The sequence below is a fragment of the Eschrichtius robustus genome, chromosome 1 (assembly GCF_028021215.1).
Source record: "Eschrichtius robustus isolate mEscRob2 chromosome 1, mEscRob2.pri, whole genome shotgun sequence".
Lineage (NCBI taxonomy): Eukaryota > Metazoa > Chordata > Mammalia > Artiodactyla > Eschrichtiidae > Eschrichtius > Eschrichtius robustus.
Genome location: NC_090824.1, coordinates 126811044 through 126834901, shown reverse-complemented (window position 1 = coordinate 126834901; position 23858 = coordinate 126811044). Strand labels below are relative to the sequence as shown.

Genomic DNA, 23858 nt, shown 5'->3' with positions numbered 1-23858 from the left:
TAAGAAACTTTTTTACCTTTGGTTGAGTGAGAGGGAGAATCAATTTACAGTGAAGTATTCCCCAGACTTTTCTGAAAGAAAGAATAGAAAGAACCTCATCACTTTTTTTCTCTTTCTGCCATATCCTTCCCACCTACTATCACCTTCTACACTACTCTTTAAAGCATCCCCTAGAATAAGTACAGAGTGAGTCTTTTAATTATATTGCCTTTATATTATATCTTATCTCAGTTTTCCTCTTTTCCATCCTATCTAGGAAACCTGGGGTCAGTTTAAGGAATGCTGCTAACTTGTTATAGGATCTTATGCAGTATGCACTCAGTATAGACTCCTCAGCTATAAAATGAGGAGGTAAAACTAAATGAAAAAAGATGCTGATAACATTGAACATTTTACCATGTGCCAGATACTTCTCTAGGCACTTTATATACCTCACTATACAGGAGGTATCAGTATTATCCCCATTCTTTAGATGAGGAAACTGAGGCTTAGAGAGCAAGTCATGGTACTTGCTCAAGGTCACACAGCTAGTAAATGAAAGAGCCAGGATCTTATCCATGTGTTGTGACTCCATAGCCCATGCTCGTAACCACTCTGCTGTATTCCTTCCCTATGAGGAAAGCCCTTCTAGCTTTCACTTTTCGCTGTAGTCTCAAAATCTGCAAAACTCTCTGCTTCCCTTTCTATAATACCTGTTGTCAGAGAAGAAGAGGTCATCTTCTGGCCATCACCTGGGATTGACTGGTAGAGAAAATCAAGAGGTTAGGAATGCTCAGAGGAAGCATGGCTCCTTTTCTGCTTGAGTTAAAATTAGCTGATCCAGAAAGAAGAATGCAATTCTTATTAGGTATCAGTTTGCTATATTTCTTGGTACTCAGGCTACTTGTACTGTCTCTGAGTAGGTGAATCACCTGGGGCCCTTTGAGAAGTGAGAGCAGAGCTGGGTGATGGCTTTGTGCCCTTTGTTAGAAGGGCTTCTCTCTGTGGTACTGCTGTGAATGATTCGGAGGCGGCTGAAAAGACCTATAGGTCTCAGCCCTTACTCCTCGCCACCCCTGCAGCTACTTGCTGCCCTTGCGATTTTTTTTTTTCTCTTTTAAGACTGCTTTTGATTTCCATATCTACATAATTGAATAATAATACCTGTCCCCAAGGAATGGTAGTATTAGGGGACATCAGTATGCATTTTTAGGTTTAGGATTTGACTTTAGTAAAAGTAATGCACCTAATTTCAAAGCTGAAAAACATGTCTCTCAAGAGAAAAACACAGGCTAGAGTTATTTTACTTGACAGTCCCAGGCTTGATGTTCTTCTGATCTTCCATCTTCTCTCCATCTAGTCCTGAATGGCACGGAATGCTCTACTCCCAAGCTGACAGCAAGAAGAAATCAAACCTCATGATGTCTCTCTTTGAGCCTGGCCCAGAACCTCTCCCATGGCTAGGGAAAATGGCACAGTTGGGTCCTATTTCAGGTATAACCCAGATTAGATTTTATTTATCCTGACTTTGTTTTCTCTCTGCTGTTCGGAATGGCTCTGTCTGTGCAGTCAGAGAGCTGCGTGATTTCCCTTATGAGTGCCCTGTGGTTTCTGACACTGGATATGTACACGGAGAACCCCAAGAGAGTTTGATGTTTGCACTTTTAACTTTACAACTCAGGGGAAACAAACATTTAGGTTGCTTCAAGTAAAAATAAATGCTCTAAATGCTTGGCGTGAAAAGCTATTCTCCATAAACTTTTTTTTCTTTAGTGTACTATTTTCAACCCAGGTACCCCTAGTCATTCTGAGATAATTTAATCCCACTCCTTCTTGAAACTATTTTCCCTTAGTTTTCCTAACATTGCATTCACCTAGTACTTATCTTTTTCCTTGGCAACTTTTCTTTCTTGTCATCTTGTCTTTTCTTCCTCTTGCCTCATGATTCCCAAGGTGTTGTTCTTTGCCTTCTTCTCTTGGGTTATTATTCTCTCTTGGTTATTTCATCAGTTGTTATAGCTTCAGAGTCCCAAAAATCTCTAACTCTGGTGCTGCTTGATCTCTCCCTGAAACTTGCATATTATATTTCCAGTTCCCCCTTGGACCTCTCCACCTGGATATTCTGTCACAATCCTAAGCTCAGCATGTTTGTTACAGAAACGGTTGTCTCTCCCCGCTTCCCCCATGAACTGTTTGTTCTTCTGATTTTCCTACTCCCTCTGATTGAGGCCTTTGTACTCCTAGGTACTCAGGCTCCAGCTGTAGTGTCACCCTTGACTTAATTTGGGCCCATTTCAATTTTAGGAACATCTGCTATGCAGCCTATTCTGTGCCAGATGTGGGAGCTAAAAGAGTTAGCAGGAGTTACTCAAAGTCTAGCGGAGAGTGGAGTAATAAACATGAGCTGGCACAAGATCAGAGTTGGCCTGAAGGAGGGGATGGTCAGCTCTGCCTAGAGGACTCAGGAAAATCTGCACAGAAGAGAGACACCCTAGCTGAGTTTTGAAGAAAAAGAGGAATTTGCTGAGCTAGTGAAGGCAGAAAGGGCATCCTGCCCAAATGGAGCACAAAGTGTGAGGGCGGGGTGGGAAGGCCAGATGGTAGGTTAGAGGTTGGCAGTGATACAGCAGGGCAAGCCTCATCTGAAATGTGAAGAGCTGAGACTTTATTCTGCAGATGCTGGGAAGCCACTGAAGGGAGTAATATGATCAGATCCTTCTGGCTGTAATGAGAACAGTGGAGATACCAGTTAGATGACTTTGTATTCTAGGTACTGGTACCCCCTGGAGTTGTGCAGTATGGCTGAAATCCAAGTGAAAGATCATAAATTTTGCATTTAGAAAAAGAACCCTGTGGAGTGTGGATTTGAAAAGGTAAGGGCATCTTGTAGTTAGAAGTCTACTGTGACAGTCCTGGAGTTGTGAAGATGAGAGGCAGAACAGGGGTAGTGGCTGGGGATAGAGACGATGGGATCCATGCAAAAGGTACTTAGGAGGTAGAAACAACAGTATTTAGATAATGAGAATAGAGGAAAGAGAAGAGTTGAGAATGATCCCAGGTTTCTGACCAGAGCTATAGGGTGAAAGGTGGTACTATTAATTGAAACAGAACAGAGGAGGAAGAGTAGATTTGGGAAGAACATCTTTTGTGCATGTTAAGTTTATGCCTTTGAGATTTAGGTGGAGGTGCCTATAAACAATTCCTGTGAGAATCTGGAGTTCAGGAGAGAGGGCAGAGTTGAAAATATAATTTTTAGTTTTAAGCATATTGCTGATAGTTAAAATGATGATAATGAGAGAGATTGCTTAGGGCAATAGTTCACAAATTTGAGTTTTGGTATACAAAAGTGAAACTGGAGAACTTGTTTAAAAATTCTGTTTCCTGGGACTTCCCTGGTGGTCCAGTGGTAAAGAATCTGCCTTACAATGCAGGGGATGTAGGTTTGATCCCTGGTCAGGGAACTAGGATCCCACATGCCACGGGGCACCTGGGCCCTCGCACCACAACTACTGAGCTCATGCACCTCAACTAGAGAGCCTGCATGCTGCAAACTCCAGAGCCCTCGCACCCTGGAGCCTGTGCACCATAACTAGAGAAGAGAAAACCTGCACACAACTAGAGAGAAGCCTGCGCGCCGCAACAAGGGAGCCTGCATGCCTCAATGAAGATCCCACGTGCCGCAACTAAGACCCGATGCAACCAAAAATAAATAAAATAAATTAAAAATAAATAAATATTTTAAAAAGAAATTCTGTTTCCTGGGCCCTACCTACAGAGATTCTGACTCACTTGGTCTGGATTCAAGCCAGGAACTTGCAGGGTTTTTTTCTTTTTTTAATAAATTAATTAATAATTTATTTATGGCTGCGCGGGGTCTTCGTTGCTGCGCGCGGGCTTTCTCTAGTCGTGGCGAGCGGGGGCTACTCTTTGTTGAGGTGCGCAGGCTTCTCATTGCGGTGGCTTCTCTTGTTGCGGAGCGCGGGCTCTAGGCACGCGGACTTCAGTAGTTGTGGCATCCGGGCTCTAGAGCACAGGCTCAGTAGTTGTGGTGCACGGGCTTAGTTGCTCTGTGGCATGTAGGATCTTCCCGGACCAGGGCTCGAACCCGTGTCCCCTGCATTGGAAGGCAGATTCTTAACCACTGCACCACCAGCGAAGTCCCTGCAGTTTTAATATTACCCAAGTGATTACAGTCCAGTTCAATAACCACACTTTAAGAAGCTATAGCCTCAGGAAAGTATATACATTAAGGAAAAAAGAGAGCCAAGGACCAGACTCCTAAAAAGGACCAACTACTAGCGGCAGTGGAATTGGCACCAGTAAAGGAAGATGAGAAGAGGCAGATGAAAGAGAAAAAGTAGAAGAAAGGGATGTCACGCCAAGAGAATAAAGGGATTCAAGAAAGAAGTACAGTGTCTCATGAGCACATATGAGACACGGCCTACAATGTCTTATACACATGTGCATACATGTTAGTTAAGGTCTGAAGGACGTCTTTTGCCATTGAAGCCTAAAGAAGATTTTGATGGAATATAGGCCCTAGAAGCTAGGCCAAGGGTCAGCAAACTTTTTCAGTAAAGGGCCATATAATAAATATTTTAGGTTTTACAGGCCATTATGGGTTTTGTCATAACCACTACACTGCCATTGTAGCACAATACATAAACCTTTTAAAAATATTAAAAAACATTCTTAATTCAAAAACAGGCAGCCAGCCATAGTTTGCCAACTCTTGAGCTAGGATCCAGGGGCTGGGCTTTTAAAGTTCACGCAGGAGCAGGAGATAAGACAAAGAGCTGAAATCTCTGAGTAAAGCTGGGAGTATGGAAGGTCTACCCTCTCAGTGAGAGGATGATAAGAAAAATTCTACCCATTGTTTCTACCTACTTTTCTACATATAAAGAAACATAAAAGTCTCCTATGAGAAGTTGAAGCCCAAGTCCTGCACCATGTGGATCAACATGACCCATTCCCAAACCAAACAGTGCAAAAACTGGTCCTGAAGCAATGAAATCCATGGTGCATCCTCCAGAAGCTAATATAAATGGCTGTGTAGGAATTCCTCTGCAACCCAGGGCCAAAAGAGTGCTGCAGAAAAAACAATCCCCACTGGAAATGAGTTCACGATTTGAAAAAAAGTTTTAAAATCATGTGAGGATTTTCTCTTCTTTTAAGAAAGACCAGTAGGAGGAATAGCACCTTGAGGACTTAATCTGAAAGAGACTGTAGAATGAGTGTTTTAAATGATTAAAGAGTTTTAGAAAGGAATAGAAACCAAGAGGAAAGAAGAAGACACTATGAATCAAGAGTCATTTGATCTTGGGACTTCCCTGGTGGTGCAGTGGTTAAGAATCTGCCTGCCAATTCAGGGCACACGGGTTCGAGCCCTGGTCCGGGAAGATCCCACATGCTGCGGAGCAACTAAGCCCACACGCCTAGAGCCTGTGCTCTGCGACAGGAGAAGCCACCGCAATGAGAAGCCCACGCACCGCAATGAAGAGTAGCCCCGGCTTGCCGCAACTAGAGAAAGCCTGCGTGCAGCAACAAAGACCCAATGCAGCCAAAAATAAATAAATTTTTTTTAAATCACATTTTTTTTAAAAAGTCATTTGATCTTAACAGATAGGAGATTTCTTGGTGGCTTTGTAAGAGTAGTTTCAGCAGATGGTTAGCCAGGAGACAGGTTGAGGAATGAATTAGAGATGAGGAAATGGAAATGCCAGGTTTGACCACAAGAGGACAGAATTAGGACAGTAATTGGAGGAGAACCTGGGGGTGTGTGTGTGTCTGTTGAAGGAGAGATTCTTCACCTCCTTTACCTGTTCTCTCTACAGCATTCTTACATTCATTCTGCCTTTTCATTCTCACGGCTCTTGCCTTGTTCTGGCTTTCTTTACCTTTCACTTAGATCAGAGGTCAGCTAACTAGGGCCTGCAGGTCAAACTAGCCCACCGCTTGTTTTGTAAATATAGTTTTATTGTGCAGTTTTATTACACAGTCACACTCATGCATTTATATATGATCTATGGCTGCTTTCCTGCTTCAATGGCAGAATTGAGTAGTTAACAGAGACCGTATAACCCACAAAGCCTAAAGTATTGCTGTCTGATCCTTTGCAAAAAAAGCTTGCTCAGGGTTTCCCTGGTGGCGCAGTGGTTGAGAATCTGCCTGCCAGTGCAGGGGACACGGGTTCGAGCCCTGGTCTGGGAAGATCCCACATGCCACGGAGCAACTAGGCCCGTGAGCCACAATTACTGATCCTGCGCGTCTGGAGCCTGTGCTCCGCAACAAGAGAGGCCGCGATAATGAGGCCTGCCCACCACAATGAAGAGTGGCCCCCACTTGCTGCAACTAGAGAAAGCCCTCGCACAGAAATGAAGACCCAACACAGCCATAAATAAATAAATAAATAAATAAATAAAAATTAAAAAAAAAAAAAAAAGCTTGCTCACCCCTAACGTAGACTATTGTGAGAGTTTTCACCACAGCTGCCTGTCCATAATCTAAGGTAGTAACATTCACATTCCTTTCTGATCTGGCTGCCAACCTAGCAATGCTTGGCTGGTTAACGCGTATTCTTAAGTCAAGTGGAACTGCTCTTTACTCAGCCCTGTATTCATGTTGTTTTTTCCTCCCGCTGTCTGCTCTTCTTTTCCATGAGGATAATAAGAGCTAACATCTCTTGAATTTAACTTTGTGCCAGGCACTGTGCTAGACAAAATGAAATGTATCATCTCATTTAATTCTCCCAACTGTCCTAGGAAATTGGGATTGTCATTATGGTAACAAGTAATAAGTGATAATAAAACCTATCTTAGAGGGTTGTTGGGAGAATTTACTGAGGGAATGTGTATTGGCTACCTGACACAGAGTAGGCACATTTTAATGGTAGATCCTGCTGTTTTGTTTTGTTTTGTTTATTTATTTATTTATTTATGGCTGCCTTGGGTCTTCGTTGCTGCGCGTGGGCTTTCTCTAGTTGTGGTGAGCAGGGGCTACTCTTCATTGCAGTGCGTGGGCTTCTCATTGTAGTGGCTTCTCTTGTTGCGGAGCATGGGCTCTAGGCACGTGGGCTTCAGTAGTTGTGGCACACGGGCTCAGTAGTTGTGGCTCGTGGGTTCTAGAATGCAGGCTCAGTAGTTGTGGCGCACGGGCTTAGTTGGTCCACCACATATGGGATCTTCCCAGACCAGGGCTCCAAACCGTGTTCCCTGCATTGGCAGGCGGACTCCCAGCCACTGTGCTACCATGGAAACCTTGCTGTTTTAATTATGTTTTTTAATCAAAGGAAAGCTTGCAAAATAGTACTGTTTATACTTATCCCTTCTCCTAATTCTGTTCCTAGAGACAACCATTTTCAAATTTTAATTGTTTCTTTTGATGTTTACTTACATTTCTAAATAATATAAGTATACAGCTATTTCTTGACTATTTTTTTCTTTTAAAGGTCATTTTTTGACTTTTTAAGGAAAACTAGTTAGCTCTCTTACCGCTACCATCCCTCCCCACCCATCCACCCAAGAAGCACATTTTTCCCTTCCTCAATCCTTGCGGTGTGGTTATAGCGTTCTTTTTGGTTAAATCAGTATTCCGTCCTTGCTAAGTGAAGTCAGTTTTATTTACTACTAAGCTGTGTGGTGTACCACATCACATTTCCTTTGTTTTGCAGCTCTTTGTGGCCTACTCCAGATATTACTTTTTTTTTAATTAGACATTTCTTTTTTCTAGCAGGTAAGATAAATGTATTCTAGCTTCAATTAAAAGGAAAACTCTCTTGGAAAGGCACTGATGTTCCTCAGAGGATGCAGGAAAGAGCTGGGCAGCGTGGCTATAGGGGAGCCAGCAGCAGATGAGCGCAGCCCTCACTCTAGGCTCTCTCTCAGCCTTCCTCTACTTCTCTTTTCTTTTCTTTTTTCTTGTTTTTCTTTGCCGTTTTCTTTCTACCTATCGCTAATTCCTCCCTAAGTAAAATACATCCTTTACGTATTTTTTTGTCAGTTTCTTTCTTTTTTTTGCTTGGAGTCATCTCCCTCCCTCTTGTTTCATGAATGGACTGGTGGTTCTCTAGGCCGGTTGCATAGTTGTCATCCCACGTCTTCCCTTCATAGCTCTTCCGTGGCTCTCCTGTTTCATGCATCCTCCTGAGAAAAGGGTACATGGGAAGTGAACATTTGAAATCTTGCATATGTGGAAATGTCTGTATTTCATCCCTTACACTTGACTGATAGTGTGGTTGAATATTGAGTTCTAGGTTGGGAATCATTTTCCTTTAGAGTTTCGAAGCCTCACTCTGTTGTCTCTTCTGGCTTCCAGTGTTGCTACTGAGAGTCTAGTGCCATGCTGACTGCTGGGGCTTTGACCCTGATCTCTGTTTCCTCTGCACACCTTGAGGCTCTTTTAGTGTCCCTAGCATTCTAGATTTTCAGAATCATGTACCTAGTTTTTGGTCTCTTCATTCATTGTGCTGGGGACTCAGTGGGCCCTTCCATCTGGGAATTCATGTTCTTCCTTCCTGGGAACACGAATATGTCTTTGATTTCTCCCCTGTTTGTATTCTTTGTACTCCCTCTCTAGAACATATGTTTATGATTTGTGTGTGTGTGTGTGTGTGTGTAATTTTCTTATCATCTCCTACCCATTTTTTAAATTTTTTGTTCTACGTTCTGTAAAATATCTTCAACTATCTTGCAACTGAATTTTTTTAAATTTCTGCTATCATATTTATGATTTCTAAGATCTCTTGTTCTTTTTTCATAAATGTCTGCTAAGCCAGTTACCACATATAGGCTCCAAACAATTAGAGACAGTACAAGATAGGCTACAATTAGATGTTGAAATGTTTGGTACTGACACTGAGTGCTGTAGGATAAAAGGGACTAGAGAAATCACTGTCTACCAGAAAAATTTGGGACAACTCCATGGAGAAAGTAGGATAGGATCTGGACCTAGAATTTAAGTAACTTTGGAAAGGTGAGGAACAGCAGTGTTGAGTAGGGGAAGTGTTGTCTTCTAAACCAGGCCCAGCTGAGTCCCTGTGAAATCTGAGCCTCAGTTTCCTCATCTTTAATGAGACTAATAATATCTACCCTCTAGGGTTGCTGTAAGGAGAGAAGTTGTACATGTAAAGTATTTTGCACATAGTTGTAATTTAATAAATTACATTTAATAAATTCTATAAGTTCCTTGAGACCCGAACTATACCTTCTCTAGCCACACTTCCTAGCACAGTGCTTGCTGCATAGTGAGGTCTTACTATAGATGATGAATGAGTATGTGAGGGAGGGAATAAATAAATGAGGAAAGGAGAGCATTCCAGACAGGGGGATAACGGAAACAGTGGCAGGGAAGTTGGAAATAAGCATGTGTCATGGGAAACAACTGTTGGGATCTTGGCCTGACTAGAAAGGTTTATGTATTGACAAGTATTTGTGGAAGTGTCTGGAAAGCTGAGCCACTACTTTTTGGAGCAGGTAGGAGGAGAGGGGATTGACAGAGATAGTATGGGGCCAGTATAAGGCATCTAAATTAATGACCAGATTGGGGTTAGAGAGCTTCTGGGTCGGTTAGAGAAGCTGGGCTAATTCCAGTTTTCAACATGAGCATTTGAGCAAGGGATTTAAGCTCCCCAGACTTGTTGGGAAAATGATTCCTGCTTTGTCTACCCCAAACGATGATAATAAGGATAAAATGAGCCAGTAGATACAAGTATGCTTTGTAAGTTTGTGGCAAAGTTTCAGTGACTTAGGAAATAGGTAGAAAAACAAAAACCCTTGTTTATCTACATGACTGTAAAACCAACATGGCTTTAAATCCTTGGAAGCAATAAACTAGTAAGCCATAAGATGAGGTATGTTTCACCAAAAAGGTATTTCTTCCCTTGCTCTTTTTTTTTTTGTTGGCTGTGCAGGGTCTTCATTGCTGCGCGCGGGCTTTCATGGCTGTGCAGGCCCCCAAGCAGAAGGGCGACTGAGCACCTTGGCCGCCCCAGCTCGCACCCGCCCACAGACGCAGGGCAGCACCAGAGGCCAACCCTGGGCCTTAAGCCCATCTCTGTCCTGCTTGACTTTTTGTTATTGTTGTTGGTTTTTTTAAGTTGGTTTTCATTTTTCGTTTGTTTGGTCTTATTTTGTAAGAAACTATTTTATATAGAGTAGCCCCTGTGCGCGAGCAGGGGCTACTCTTGTTGAGGTGCGGGCTTCTCATTGTGGTGGCTTCTCTTGTTGCAGAGCACAGGCTCTAGGTGCATGGGCTTCAGTAGTTGTGGCATGCAGGCTCAGTAGTTGTGGCTCGTGGGCTCTAGAGCGCAGGCTCAGTAGTTGTAGCACACAGGCTTAGTTGCCCCGCAGCATGTGGGATCTTCCCGGACCAGGGCTCGAACCCGTGTCCCCTGCATTGGCAGGCGGATTCTTAACCATTGGACCACTAGGGAAGTCCTTTCCCTTGCTCTTTTCCATAATTTGGCTATACGTAATTTTACTTTTAAATTTTCTCAATGCCTAGACCTATGCTGTCTAATCCAGTAGCCACTCACCACATGAGGCTCTTTAAATTTAATTAAATAAAATTCAGTTCCTCTGTTACACTAGCCATGTGTCAAGGGTTCAGTGGTCACATGGGCTATGGCTACCATTCCTCATCACAGAAAGTTCTGTTGGAGAGTGCTGGGCTAGACTATATAGAATTGTAGTATGTATATATACATATATTTTTATATATACTTTAGTACTGTTGTATGTACAACAATTTTATCCTTTCTGACCTTAATTTATAAAGCAGATAAGTGAAGCTTGTTTCTTTAAAAACATTAAGCTGTTTTTCACTTGTATGTGTCTCAGTTGATTGTTTAGTGTCCGATGTCACTATTGAGAACAGGTTCCCCAACCTGACTGAAGTTAATGGATTTTCTTAATTAGGGAAGTAACAGGATATAGGAGATTGAATGATTCAAAGAGCTTCTAGCCTAATTGGAAATGTAATTGATTGTGTTTTGCCAGATGTCATTTCAAGAATGTCTTTTTCTTTTAAGATGCTAAAGAAAACCCTTATGGTGAGGATGATAATAAGAGCCCATTCCCCCTGCAGCCCAAAAACAAACGCAGTTATGCCCAGAATGTGACGGTGTGGATCAAACCCAGTGGCCTGCAGGTAACATTACCATTCACGTTGCTCTCCACTGGGGACAGGAAGAGGGATTCTGGCAGGCAGGCGGACATTTGATTTGATTTTCTTTTCCTTCGATACTTAGTAATTCATTTACTTCTAATGTTTGTCATTATTTCCAAAAAGGATTTGAGGTGGCCTACAGTAAAACACGTATATAGCAGAATCATTTTTTACAAAATTTAGAGCAATATGAAACCTAGAGGAAGAGGAGAGACAGTTGTTTCAGGAAGCCAAGGCAAAATGATAATTGTATTTGAGCAATTTGGCTCTGAGCTTCCTGCTACCAAGGTCAAAAAAAAAACATGTTGGTTATATGGTTCTTCTTGTCTGATAAAAGGAAGCATGTCAGTTCTTCTAGAGAGACACATTTTTCTGGCATTAAATTTTAATGTAAAAGTTTTGACATGGTGAGTCATTGAATAACATTATGGGTGTTACCTTTAATAATAATTTTGAGAAAGATGTGAAAATCTTCATGTGGTTATTTCTTCCATCCCCACGGGGTAAGCCAAAACATTACCCTGTAATGCCACAGAAACACTTTCATGGGAGGCTAAGATTATCTTGTTATCAATGTGTGCTGCTTTTAGTCAAGATACTCAGTGACTTTCTTGTCCCATTAGTCATTTATACCTATTTTTTTTTAACTCTTTATTATATATTGCAGTATAGCTGATTAACAATGTTGCGCTGGTTTCAGGTGCACAGCAAAGGGACTCAGCCGTACATATACATGTATCTGTTCTCCCCCAAACTCCCCTCCCTTCCAGGCTGCCACATAACATTGAGCAGAGTTCCCTGTGCTTTACAGTAGGTCCTCGTTGGTTTTCCATTTTAAATATAGCAGTGTTATACCTATTTTTAAAAATCACTTTTTGAGCCTTTTTTATCATTTGAGTGCCTTTTTTTTTTTTCCTTTGTTCTTCCAACGAGTCCAGCCTAAGCCAAATGAGAAGAGGCAGTCAGGACACCTGACCACAGAATTAGCTTCTGTTGATGGCATAGTCTCTTCTAGCCCCCTTTTCAGGGAGACTGGACACATCCTGCCATGGCTAAGGGGCCTCTTCCTTTTGTTGGAAATTCTAGTTCTCCCTTTTTCTTGCCATCACTGACCCCAACACTTCCCTGTCAGAAAGAGAGCTGAATTTTCCTAAAATTATTTTTTAAATTTTGTTTTGATCTGGGTGTATTGTTTCATTATGGTGAGGTGCACATAACAAAATTTACCATTTCAAACATTTTAAAGTTACAATTCAGTGGCATTTAGTACAATCACAGTGTTACACAACCATCACCACTATCTAGTTCCAAAACATTTTCATCACCCCAAAAGGAAATCCTATGCCCACTAAACAAGTCACTCTTCCCCCAGCTCTTGTCAGCCACTAATCTGCTTTCTGTCTATAAGGATTTGCCTGTTCTGGATATTTCATGTAAACTGCATCATATTATATGTGGCCTTTTGTGTTTGACTTCTTTCAGTCAGCATAATGTTTTCAGTGTTCATTCATGTTGTAGCATGTATCAGTACTTCTTTCCTTTTGATGGCTGAGTAATAGTCCATTGTATAAATAAACCACGTTTTGTTTATCCATTCATTCAGTTGGTGAACTTTTGAATTATTTCCACCTTTTGGCTATTATGAATAATGCTGCTATGAACATTTGCCAAATTTATTTTTTCTTTTGTTGCTCCACTGTTGTCATGAAAAGAGTTTTATAATTTTAGCTCTTACATTTAGGCCTCTGATCCATTTTGAGTCCATTTTTTGTATATGGTATGAAGTAAGAGTCCAACTTCATTTTTTTGCGGGTGGCTATCCAGTTATCCAAGCACCATTTGTTAAAGAGACTGTTCTTTCCCCCATTGGATGGTCTTGGTACCCTTGTCAAAAAGCAGCGGCCATAGATGTATGGGTTTACTGGGGGTGTTTTGTGACAAGATCATTATTATCATCAAGGGATTTATCATCATCAAGCCTTTTGAAGGAGGGAGATGCTTTACTAATGTTGAACGATGACATTAACTCAGAAGGGATCCTCATCTTGACGTTGTAACTCTTTTCTCATTTTCATTTTTTTAATATAAAGCTGTCCTTTTGTATTCTTTCCCTTTTTACCACAGAATTCTAATGTTAAATTCTTTTTACCCTCGATAGACAGATGTACAGAAGATTTTAAGAAATGCAAGGAAACTACCTGAAAAAACACAGACATTTTATAAGGTCAGACTATCAGAATTATAGGGAATGAGGGTGGGCCCCGGGATGTGTGCCAGAAATAAACAGTTCACAGTAGTGTGGGGTAACGTTGAACATGGACAGGGATTAGAAATGTATGGTTTGTTTGTGCCTTAGTTTTTTCATCAGTAAAGTCAGTAGAAGTGGTAAGTCTGTTGCTGCCCTAAAATCCAGGAATCAGAAGTGTTTAAATGGCCTGGTTCTGTGCAGCGGGTCTTTTCTGTGTTGGTGCTGTTGTGAATGGCTGAGGGAAGGAGCTGAAAGGACCTGTGGGTCATAGCCCTTAAACCTCCTCACTGCTCCCATATGGGTATCCAGTCTAACTCCAGGCAACCAGGGTATGTGACTTCCAGGGATGGTGATTGCTCAGAACATTCTTATTGTACCAGATGATCTGCTTCCAGGAATGACTTCTAAAATTGCACATTTATGAATTGCAAAAGGATGGCCCTCCAGAATCATACCTAGCTAATGCAGAACCATTGGTGGAATGAAGTTACAAGGGATGGGGTGGAGTTGAGGGGCATTTAAGGTCACTCCTTGCTTCTCCCCTGTCCTTCTGGTGTTTGGCTGAAATTAAATTAAGTGGCAGTGTGAGGTATGCTGTATTGGCAATTGTGTCCTAGCTTGCAAATGTTAAAAGTACGGTACACACAGCCAGCTCCAGGGTAGCATCTCTTCCAGAGAACATATGTGCTTTGTCTGGGTGTTATCTTATTACCTTTATGTCTTCAAACCTAACTATGTAGCAAGCTGGTGAAATCAAGCAGAGTTCAACCAGAGAGCTGCCCAGCCCGCCATGTCCCCCACTAACTGAAGCCCTAGGCCCTTGATGACCACTCCTTGGCTGTAGGCCCTGTCTCCCTGCAGAGCTGTCTATTCAGGGTGGCACACTTGTACTTCGGCCTTCTGAACTTTTCAGTTGTAAACAGATGATAGTAGAGAGGTGGTCAGAAAGTCCGTTTCTCTTTTCTGGTTTTATATAACCTACAGGAAAGGGCCTCTACCAGATGGCTGTGTCAGCTCCTCCAGTGGGCGTGGAAGGGGTTATCCTCATTTTGTAAATGAGGCCACTGACACCCAGAGAAGGCTACACAGCTTGCCCAGATCACACTGCTAAGTGATAGATGGGGCATTTCATATTTCTGTGCTTCCATCCACTACTCAAACTTTTGTGGTAATCTTTGGGGTCAGACCTACTGACTCCTCCAAACATGTTCATCGTCATTCAGTCTAAGGCTCCAGCCAGAGAGGCACCAGAGGGTTAAGAGCCCTCTGAGGTTTGGGGCAAGCCTTTTCCGTACCTGAGTAATGGAGGAAAAGTATCCTCCATAGAGTTATGAGTACATGAAATGATGTATGCGAAGCACCTCACCATGTTTGGCCTAAGTGCTCATGCAGGAACGTGGAGAGACCTAGAGGGTATAATGCTAAATGAGATACCTCAGATCAGGAGGATGTCATTTCTATGCAGAATCTACAAAGTACCTCACCACGTTTGGCCTAAGTGCTCATGAACTGTGGTGAGGATGACCTGAGTTTCAGTCACCTGTGTCTTCCTTAGCTTTCTGATCACCTGCAGAGGAACCACTTCCCAGTCATGTCATCACCCTCTCGTTATTGGCATCTCTGTACAAGCATTTGTTCTCATATAAAAATGCTCATTTAAGATTGGGGATCAAGGAGAACTTATACTAAGCTGAGCACTTAGAAAGTATGTGATGAGGAGAACGCACTTCAGGAACATTGGTGTCTTTTATTGTTTTAGGAGCTGAACCGTTTACGAAAGGCTGCCTTGGCCTTTGGTTTCCTGGACCTGCTCAAAGGGGTGGCTGACATGCTAGAAAGGGAGTGCACGCTGCTGCCTGACACAGCTCACCCCGATGCTGCGTTCCAGCTGACTCACGCCGCCCAGCAGCTCAAGCTGGCCAGTACTGGCACCTCTGAGTACGCCGGGTATGACCACAACATCACACCTTTGCAGACAGACTTCTCTGGGAGCAGCACTGAAAGAATGTGAAGCTGACTTCATTCTTTTTTCAAGTGAAAATAATTTAGGGTAAAAACGTTTCTGGTCTGTTCACCTCTGCAACAGCTACCCAAAGACCTTCCCAAGGCTGCCTCAGAAGCACCACTTGCAGGTTTGACTCTGCTACTCTGAGAAGGGTTCTGCAGGGTGGGCAGCTGCTCGGGCTTTGACCTTAGCTTTCTGGAGCTCAGAGTCTTTAAAACCAAAAGACAGCTGTTGCTCCCAAAATGGGCACGTCTCCTGAGAAGCCTGAAGGACTGACAAGCGTAGAGCCCTCTCCACCTTCCTCGGGCACCCTAACAACCTGGGTTCTCTGTTCCTGAAATGCCCTTCACTATTCTCCTCTCCCAGCCACAGGGACATTTTCAGGTACCTGTGGTTGGGAAAGGAGACTTGCTAAGTACAAGCTCAACATCACTAAGTTTCAGAATTTCCTTAGAACTTGGGCAAAATGTCGGTGGTAACCCTTAGGTGCTTTTGGTATATCTTGAGATACAAACTTTTAAACAGCAACCATAAATGTATAAAATGATTCTTGTTTCTTCAAATTTTTTTTAATGAAAATAAAATATTTGATTTTCTATAAAATGGCTTCACTGGGAAATTAATGGGTCTTTCTTTGCCTTTTGCTCTGTCCTATAACCTAAGTATAAGTTTAACTTCCTAAGTAGCATAGATTCATCGATCTTGATGGTTCCTTGGGTTCCATACTGACTTCCTTGTTTGTGACACTGGTTAGGCCTCACTGCTTCACTGCCTAAGCCAGGTTCCATCCAGGTAGATTCTGACATCACTGTAGTCAGTTATGGTTCCAGTTCATGAGCTAGCTTCATGGCCCTGGGCAAGTCATCTAACTTCTCCAGGCTTTATTTACATCATCAGTGCTTTTCAGATTGTTCTGTAAACCTCCTAAGGAATGGCTGCTTCAACCCAAGCAACCATGTTTTATTTAACATGCTGAATTGCTATATAGGCATACCTCAGAGGTTTTGCAGGTTTGCCTCCAGGCCACCGCAGTGAAGCAAATATTTCACTAAAGTGAGTCACACGAATTTCTTGGTTTCCCAGTATATAAAAATGTTATGTTTACACTATACTGTAGTCTATTAAGTGTGCGATAGCATTCTGTCTAAAATAAAATGTATATACCTTGATTAAAAAGTATTTACTGCTAAAAAATGCTATCCATCATCTGACAACACAGGGTTGCCACAGATCTTCAATTTCTAAAAAATGCAAGTATCTGTGAAGTGCAATAAAGCGAGGTATGCCTATATAATATTTTGTCTAAACAAAGGTATTTATCACTAACAGTTTGGAAACCATTAGACTAAATGATCTTTAAACACAAGTTACTAAGATTTTAATTGTAAATGTTTAATAGAAATACACAATCTTTAGCTTTCTCAGACAGCAATAAAGGGGTTTATAACAAACAATCACTAAGAATACAAGATTCTGCCACAAAGATACAGCATAATCTGCTGTAAAGCTGATCTGCCCAATTACACATAGAAAGTCAGTTGAAAGAACACCAGAAATTAATACAAACAAATGTTGACAGAAGTTGCAGACATGCAAAATATCCTTCGGTGCAATGAACTTGTAAAAATATCAACCAGCCTATGCTAATCAGATGTTTTTACTTAGATCAAACCAAGTTTCCATCTTGGGCTCAGAGAAACAGCGTAACCCACTGAGTCCCCTTTCCCCCAAGAACAATGGGAATGGCAGAACAGAAAGAGCCATCATACCTTAAATTCTTATATACAAACATTACTTGGTTTACTTGGAATGTATTAGGGAAAACTGATGTTTTCGACAATGGCCAAATCATAGTGTCTAGATTTTTTTCAGTTCCTCTGCTGGTGGATTTCCTGCCAGGAATTCTTAAAGGCTCAGCTGGTGGTTCTCCAGCCAAAGTTCTCACTCTGTTTTCACTGTCCTACTGCAGACAGGTGAAACAACAGCAAAATAAAAAGCAGGTGTTTTTGAGGCCTATTCAAACAGTTCCACCAACTCACTCTGACACAAGTAAATGGACTAAGTCAATGCAGGGGAAGGAACACTGAGTTTTTTAGGTCTGTGCACAGCCTAAGACAGTTTCATAGGTATTTTTACTTGGCCTACTCTGATGTTTCCAGTTTGCCACAGGCTGCATGGCCAGTTTGACCCTTTTGATCCCTGTAGCACCATTTGCGTTTGGAACTCTTATAATCTCATTGGTTTCTAACTAATGTTTCATCTTTCTTTCGTGTTGAAAATAGTTCTGATTTAGCTAGGAATGAAATAAGTGATCATGGTGTTCCAAGGTTCTGACTGGTTTCTGTCAAATCACCCTGTGCCTCTCCAGAGCCCACGCAGGTTAAGATGTTGTTAGAGAGACCAAAAGATTCAGAGGTAATATGTGTCCTCCAGGCCTACTCAGACTCAGAAATGTCTTATCAATGACTGAGTAAAACTCGATTTCCAGAAAATCAATGCCAACCCACTTAACAAGTAGCCCCTTGGGTACAGAATATATTAGGTCCTTGTCTGAGTCACTTTCACAGCCTCCTATACAGCAACATAGTCTTGCTTTTTTTTTTTTTCACAAGCAATAGCTGAAAAGAACAAATCCCAGCTATAAGAATGGCCAGTAGCTGGTAGCATCAGGGCACTGAAGAAGTATCTCTGGCCTGTGTGAAACAGACTGACTGGACATGGAGTGGGTGGGGGTAGGGCTGAGTCTTTTGCTGTCATTAACGGAATACACAGGAATGAACCTGTCATCAGGTATCAGGAATCCATGTCATGCAAGTACTACACTAAGATAATACAGTAAATTCAGGAATGTTACTGGGGAAAAAGGAAGATAGCCTCACTGAGAATTTAATCATTTAACTTTAAAAAAACTTTTACATCAGTACAAGAAGGTAAAACTGTAAGAATTATAGATTAGGCTCAAACTGGCAAGAAGTCATCTAAATCTCTCTTTTTAGTGGATCTTTTTCTTTTTTTGTCCAAAGCGCCGCCTACGCTGTTTATAAAGATGACGGAAATTTATGTATAATCCTGAAAAAGAAAAGAGGCCAATTAGAAATGAGAATCTTTGTCTCTGTTTATAAGCAGAAGCTCTTGGGGCAGGACAGTCCCTAGTTGTCTGTTTTTCATATCCCACAGCCCTGTGCTTACTGCAGCTGCTCAGGAAGTACAACTTAGAACAAATATTAATAATGCACTAGAGACAATTCAATTTTTCCCCAGTGGGTTCTACAATTTAATTTTCTCCCATATTTTACTATGAAAAATTTCAAATATACAGAAGATTAAACCACTGTACAGTGAATACCACCTAGATTTAAACTTTAACTTTTTTTTACATTTACTTTATCACATACCCATTCCCATCTCATTCTTTATGTATTTCAATGTAAGCTGCAGACATCAGTACACTTCACCCCTAAAAATGTCATTAATTAGAGTTCAGTATTCTTTTTTTTCCTTTCTTTTAAGGTAGGATTTACATAAAATACACAAATCTGAAACAGAGAGAACCTAATTTTTAATTCAAGGCTATGCAATAATATGTATTAAGCAATAGCCTAAAAGGTATGAGACGCTTTTCTAGGAAGCACACAATTCAGTGAACTAGAAAAACACAGGATTTAAGAGCCAGAAGAAAATTTCAATCCTACGTGATCACTGAGTAGTTCTGCAGCTTAGTCTCACCTCAGTTTTCTCACTGTACTACAGGGTTAAAAACACTTATTTTACAGACATTGTGAGAGAACATATGTTTGATCCATACACAAATATAACTGGTTGTTACACTGCTTCTAAATTACGTAGATTTAGGATTTATTTCATTCTGAAGAATAAGAACTACATATTCATTGTAGGCAAACTAAATATGAATACAGAACCTTGTAAGTTAGAATATGCAATAGCTTAAACAACACAAGGAAAAGCCACTAGGGTTAGTGCACATTAAAATACATCTACCTGGGACTTCTCTGGTGGTCCAGTGGTTACAACTCTGTGCTCCCAATGCAGGGGGCCCAGGTTCGATCCCTGGTCAGGGAACTAGATGCTGCATGCCACAACTAAGAGCCTGCATGCCACAACTAAAATCATGCCGCAACTAAAGATCCCGCATGCGGCAACAAAGATCCTGCATGCCGCAACCAAGACCCGGTGCAGCCAAATAGATAAATAAATATTTTTTAAAATACATAAATAAAATACGTCTACCCTTCTAGCTTTTTTAGTAAAATATTTTAAGGGTCTTTCCAACACTTATTCCTTTTTAACACTTTCAGTAGGCCCACCTCATGGAGCCTAATTACAGTAATACTAGATCTATCCAGTAATAGAGGTAAAGAGCTCTTTTAATGAGTACATTTTCCAAATTGAAGCTTACTCCCTTAAAGCGCCAAACGTTTTAACATTTTTGGTTTGAAATCTTTCTGAAATGGAAAAGAAGAACAAATGGAATAAAATTTAACCTTTGGCAGATGACCTGCCCCCATAATGTATATTATTTAACTGCACTTCTGCCATGTGCTGATTCCGAGGGACTCCTAAAGAGTGTAGATCTCTTCTCCCCCACTTCTAAATGAGCAAGATCGGGAATTTGCTGGTGGTCCAGTGGTTAGGACTCCACGCTTTCACTGCCAAGGGCCCGGGTTCAATCCCTGGTTGGGGAACTAAGATCCCACAAGCTGCACGGTGCGGATAAATAAATAAATAAATAACCAAGATCACTGGGCTTTCCAACTTCTTGGGTTTACTTTTTGTGGTCTCCCTCTCAGTCTGGGGAAGCCAGCCTCCAAGCTGGTCCCCAATAATCCCTACCTCCTGGTATTTCATACCCTTGTGTAGTCCCCTCCCACATTATACAAGGTTGATCTGTGTAAGAAAGAGAATACAGCAAAAGTGATACTATGTCGGGGCTTCCCTGGTGGCGCAGTGGTTAAGAATCCACCTGCCAATGCAGGGGACGTGGGTTCGAGCCCTGGTCCGGGAAGATCCCACATGCTGCGGAGCAACTAAGCCCCCGTGCGCCACAACTACTGAGCCTGCGTTCTAGAGCCCGGAAGCCACAACTACTGAAGTCCGCACGCCTAGAGCCCGTGCTCCGCAACAAGAAAAGCCACCGCAATGAGAAGCCCGCACACCACAACAAAGAGTAGCCCCCGCTCGCCACAACTAGAGAAAGCCCATGTGCAGCAACGAAGACCCAACACACCCAACAAATAAATAAATAAATAATAAATTCTTCTTTAAAAAAAGTGATAGTATGTCACTTCTGAGTTTAGGTTATAAAAAGCAGTGCGGACATGATAGAAGTGCTAATTATCACTATAATGGCAATCTTATTACAATTGATAAATGTATCAAATCAACATGTTATACCTTAAAGTTATACAATGTTTTATGTCAAATATATTTCAATAATAAATAAATTTTTTAACGGCAAAAAAAAAAAGGCCGTGTAGCTTCTGCTTTCTTCCAGATCACTTGCTCTGGGGAGAAGCCATGTCATGAGCATCCGCGTGGAGAAGTACTATGGCAGGAAACTGAAGCCTCCTGTCCACAGCTACATAAGCGAGCTTGCAGCAGATCCTCCAGCCCCAGCCAAGTGTGCAGAAACTGTAGCCCCAGCTGAGCTGACAGCTTGACGAAACCTCATGAGCGTCCCTGAGCCAGGGCCACCCAGCTAGCCTACTTCCTGACTCTCAGAATACATGCAAGATAATAAATGTTTTCTGTCTTAGGCTGCTAAGTTTTGGGGTAATTTGTTACACAGAAAAAGATAACCAGTATACTATCTGCTGTCACATCCTTCTGTTGCCAGGAGACCATACAGCCATACTTTAAGGCCACCTCAAGACTTGTGAAATACAACAGGGAGAAATATATGTAAGTATATTAAAATGTGTTAGAACTTCACCTAAAGTAAACAATCCTCATAATTAGGAAGGCTTTTAAATCTCTCATATTTGCAATAATTTAGGTTTACTTCTCTTTCCCTTCTTTTAGTGCTTAGTTTTTATGAGTTAAGGCAAAACTTTATGGTTTTATACAAAAGTAAACTAATAAATAAGCAACGCTTTATATGAGGAGTGGGGGGCTTTCCTATTGTTAGGTAGAAGCCTTCTGACGTCTCTTGGCTGCTCAGAGGCCTTTACTGCCTTCCCTCCTTGCTGCCAGCTGTATCACCACCTCTGTAATAATTCCTCTGGATAAGGGATCTGCTACTGAAATTAGTAGAAGTAAAATGAGCTTTTTATTCATTTTTTATTCAGTTTTAAAAGAGCTGCTTAAATTGTTTTAAACATGAAATATGGTGAAGTCCCAATGACCTAGAGCATTTCAAGAAGATAACTCAATCACTGGAGATGTGGGAAGAAATACTTCCACACATAGCATATTCTCCTAATGGGTCTGTTTTGCAAAGTAATCGTTCTCTAACTTATTTCTACTCTTTTGAAAGTAAGAATACTAATAAGAATTTTTAAAACTCTGAATCATTTAACTCTACCTTCTAAGAAGTAACAGAAAAAAGGTCTATTACAGAGCCAATACTTACCTAAAAATAATATTATAAGATAAATCTGAAGAAAAAAGGAAAATCTAACTTTGATTTTCACTGGATATGGCAATGTGAAGCTGAATCTTCCTGTTTCATTAAATATTGGAATGGACTGGATCACTGAGACGGCTGAAAAGCAGAAACAAGAATGTTTCAGAAGCAAATGAAATACAGTCACATCTACTGATAGAACCTTCTAACCCCTCAAAGTTTCTGGGTTTGTTGAAAATGCTTCTTCCTCCTCTTTGTACAATGGGCTCATGTCTCTTTTTTTTTCCCCCTAGCTTTCCTAGGAAATAAGCCTCCCAGCTGACAACAAGGATAAATGAGGAACAGTCACCTGATAGCACTGGGCTTCCTATTCCATAAAATGAAGAGAAAAATCCCTGACTCACTCACTAGGTGTTTGTCGTAATAAAATGAAGTCATCAATAAGAACTTGCTTTGGAAAATTAAAAGTACCATATAAATAGGAAGCATGCAGTGCATGACCACCCAGCTTCCAAACCTTAACAAAATGAGCTACTTCCTTGGAACAGTCTGGATACCAGGAGTATTGTGGCAGGAAGCCACTAGAAAGAAATTCTTGAAAAGTTCAACACCCATATTTCAGACTAAGGCTGGCAGAGGGAGGAAGAAAGAACTGGCCACCCTTGGAGCTAAGGTATAAAACCTAGAGTTCCTGAAAGTACCTTCTGCCAAACATCCCAGAGGATATAGGGGAATCCACATAGTGTAACGAAGCCATGTGAGCACCTTCCAATCCATGTCAATGCAGGAAAGCATGTAGAAGGGGTACCTATTGAAAATAAGGAATTAACATGTTAAAAGCCACTGAATGCAACCCTAGAACATCATTCAACAATAATTTCACAATTAGCCACACATGGCTTCTTCTTAGCAGAATTATAAACTCCCATCATGCTCCTCCTCCAATCTTCAAAGGATATGAATTCTCAATAATGGCAGACTAAGTTTAGGTCTCAAAGGAACCCTCTATGAAAAGGTTCAGTATATAGAACAGATGCTCAGAAGCATTTTGGCTTTATTCCTAGTTGATCTACATTCCAAGTAGGTGAAGATGACAGATGCTTTGACAGACACTTTATCTCTGCATAAATGAACATTATGAAAATTAAAGTATACAAAAGACCTCTAATCTATGATCAGGAATACTCTATTTAAAAAGAGATAACATAAAAAAAGAAAGTTGCTTCCCCCCAAACAGTAAAAGTTAATATTAAGTACCTATAATCTCTTTCACCTTTGTGTTAAGTAGATTAGAGGGTATACTGGGTGCCATGGGATACAGACTCCATTTAAACACAGTCTAGGACTGCTGATGTCTTTTCTCCCTCTTAACTGTCAACTTTACCAAAATACCACCAAACCTAGAGCTGAGGAGTCAATTTGCAACACCAACCCTCCACTTGACTGAAAAGTGAAGAAGTATGGAATATGTATGGTCTGGTAAAGAAGAACACGTCTACTTTAATTGGATCTTTTTATTTTTTTTAAGATATTTCTCCTATTGACAACTGAGAATGCAAGAATCAGATAAGAGGTCAATTCAAACTTCAGTAATCTTGTAGTAAAAGATTCATTTCTATCATCCCTTCTCGAAGGCTAGTCTTTACTGCTTCCATCCAACCTGGGATGCTCCTTCAGCCCCATGTTTCTTCAGCCCTTTCAAGAATTTTTCCATGTGAATGAGTCCTCTCTTTCTAACCAGACAGCAAGATCCTGAAGGGTAAGATCCTTTCATTTCTCTGGATCTCTCCCTCTGCTCTCCGGTGCCCAGGCTGGTATGATGATCCACTGACTGTTTAAAAAAAAAAAACTGCCTCACCTTTACAGAGCACACAGATGCA

The 23858-nt window shown here is 41.3% G+C and overlaps 2 protein-coding genes across 4 annotated transcripts in view; one reads left to right on the top strand and one right to left on the bottom strand.

Moving 5' to 3' along the window:
• INTS14 (integrator complex subunit 14) overlaps positions 1 to 15998 on the top strand; it is a 33108-nt gene extending 17110 nt beyond the window's left edge. For all 3 annotated transcript variants that reach the window (XM_068553875.1, XM_068553884.1, XM_068553867.1), the window contains 4 exons: positions 1340 to 1473; positions 11006 to 11124; positions 13301 to 13366; positions 15150 to 15998. In XM_068553875.1, coding sequence (XP_068409976.1) covers positions 1340 to 1473; positions 11006 to 11124; positions 13301 to 13366; positions 15150 to 15401 — 571 coding nt within the window. In that variant the 3' untranslated portion in view covers positions 15402 to 15998. The remainder of the gene's footprint in view (positions 1 to 1339; positions 1474 to 11005; positions 11125 to 13300; positions 13367 to 15149) is intronic.
• Positions 15999 to 16766: 768 nt separating this feature from the next.
• Positions 16767 to 23858, bottom strand: part of HACD3 (3-hydroxyacyl-CoA dehydratase 3) — a 32606-nt gene continuing 25514 nt past the window's right edge. Inside the window, exons 9-11 of the mRNA XM_068553855.1 lie at positions 22680 to 22786; positions 21985 to 22116; positions 16767 to 18464 (exon numbers count right to left, since the gene is read on the bottom strand). Of these exons, the coding sequence (XP_068409956.1) occupies positions 18388 to 18464; positions 21985 to 22116; positions 22680 to 22786 (316 nt within the window). The 3' untranslated portion in view covers positions 16767 to 18387. The remainder of the gene's footprint in view (positions 18465 to 21984; positions 22117 to 22679; positions 22787 to 23858) is intronic.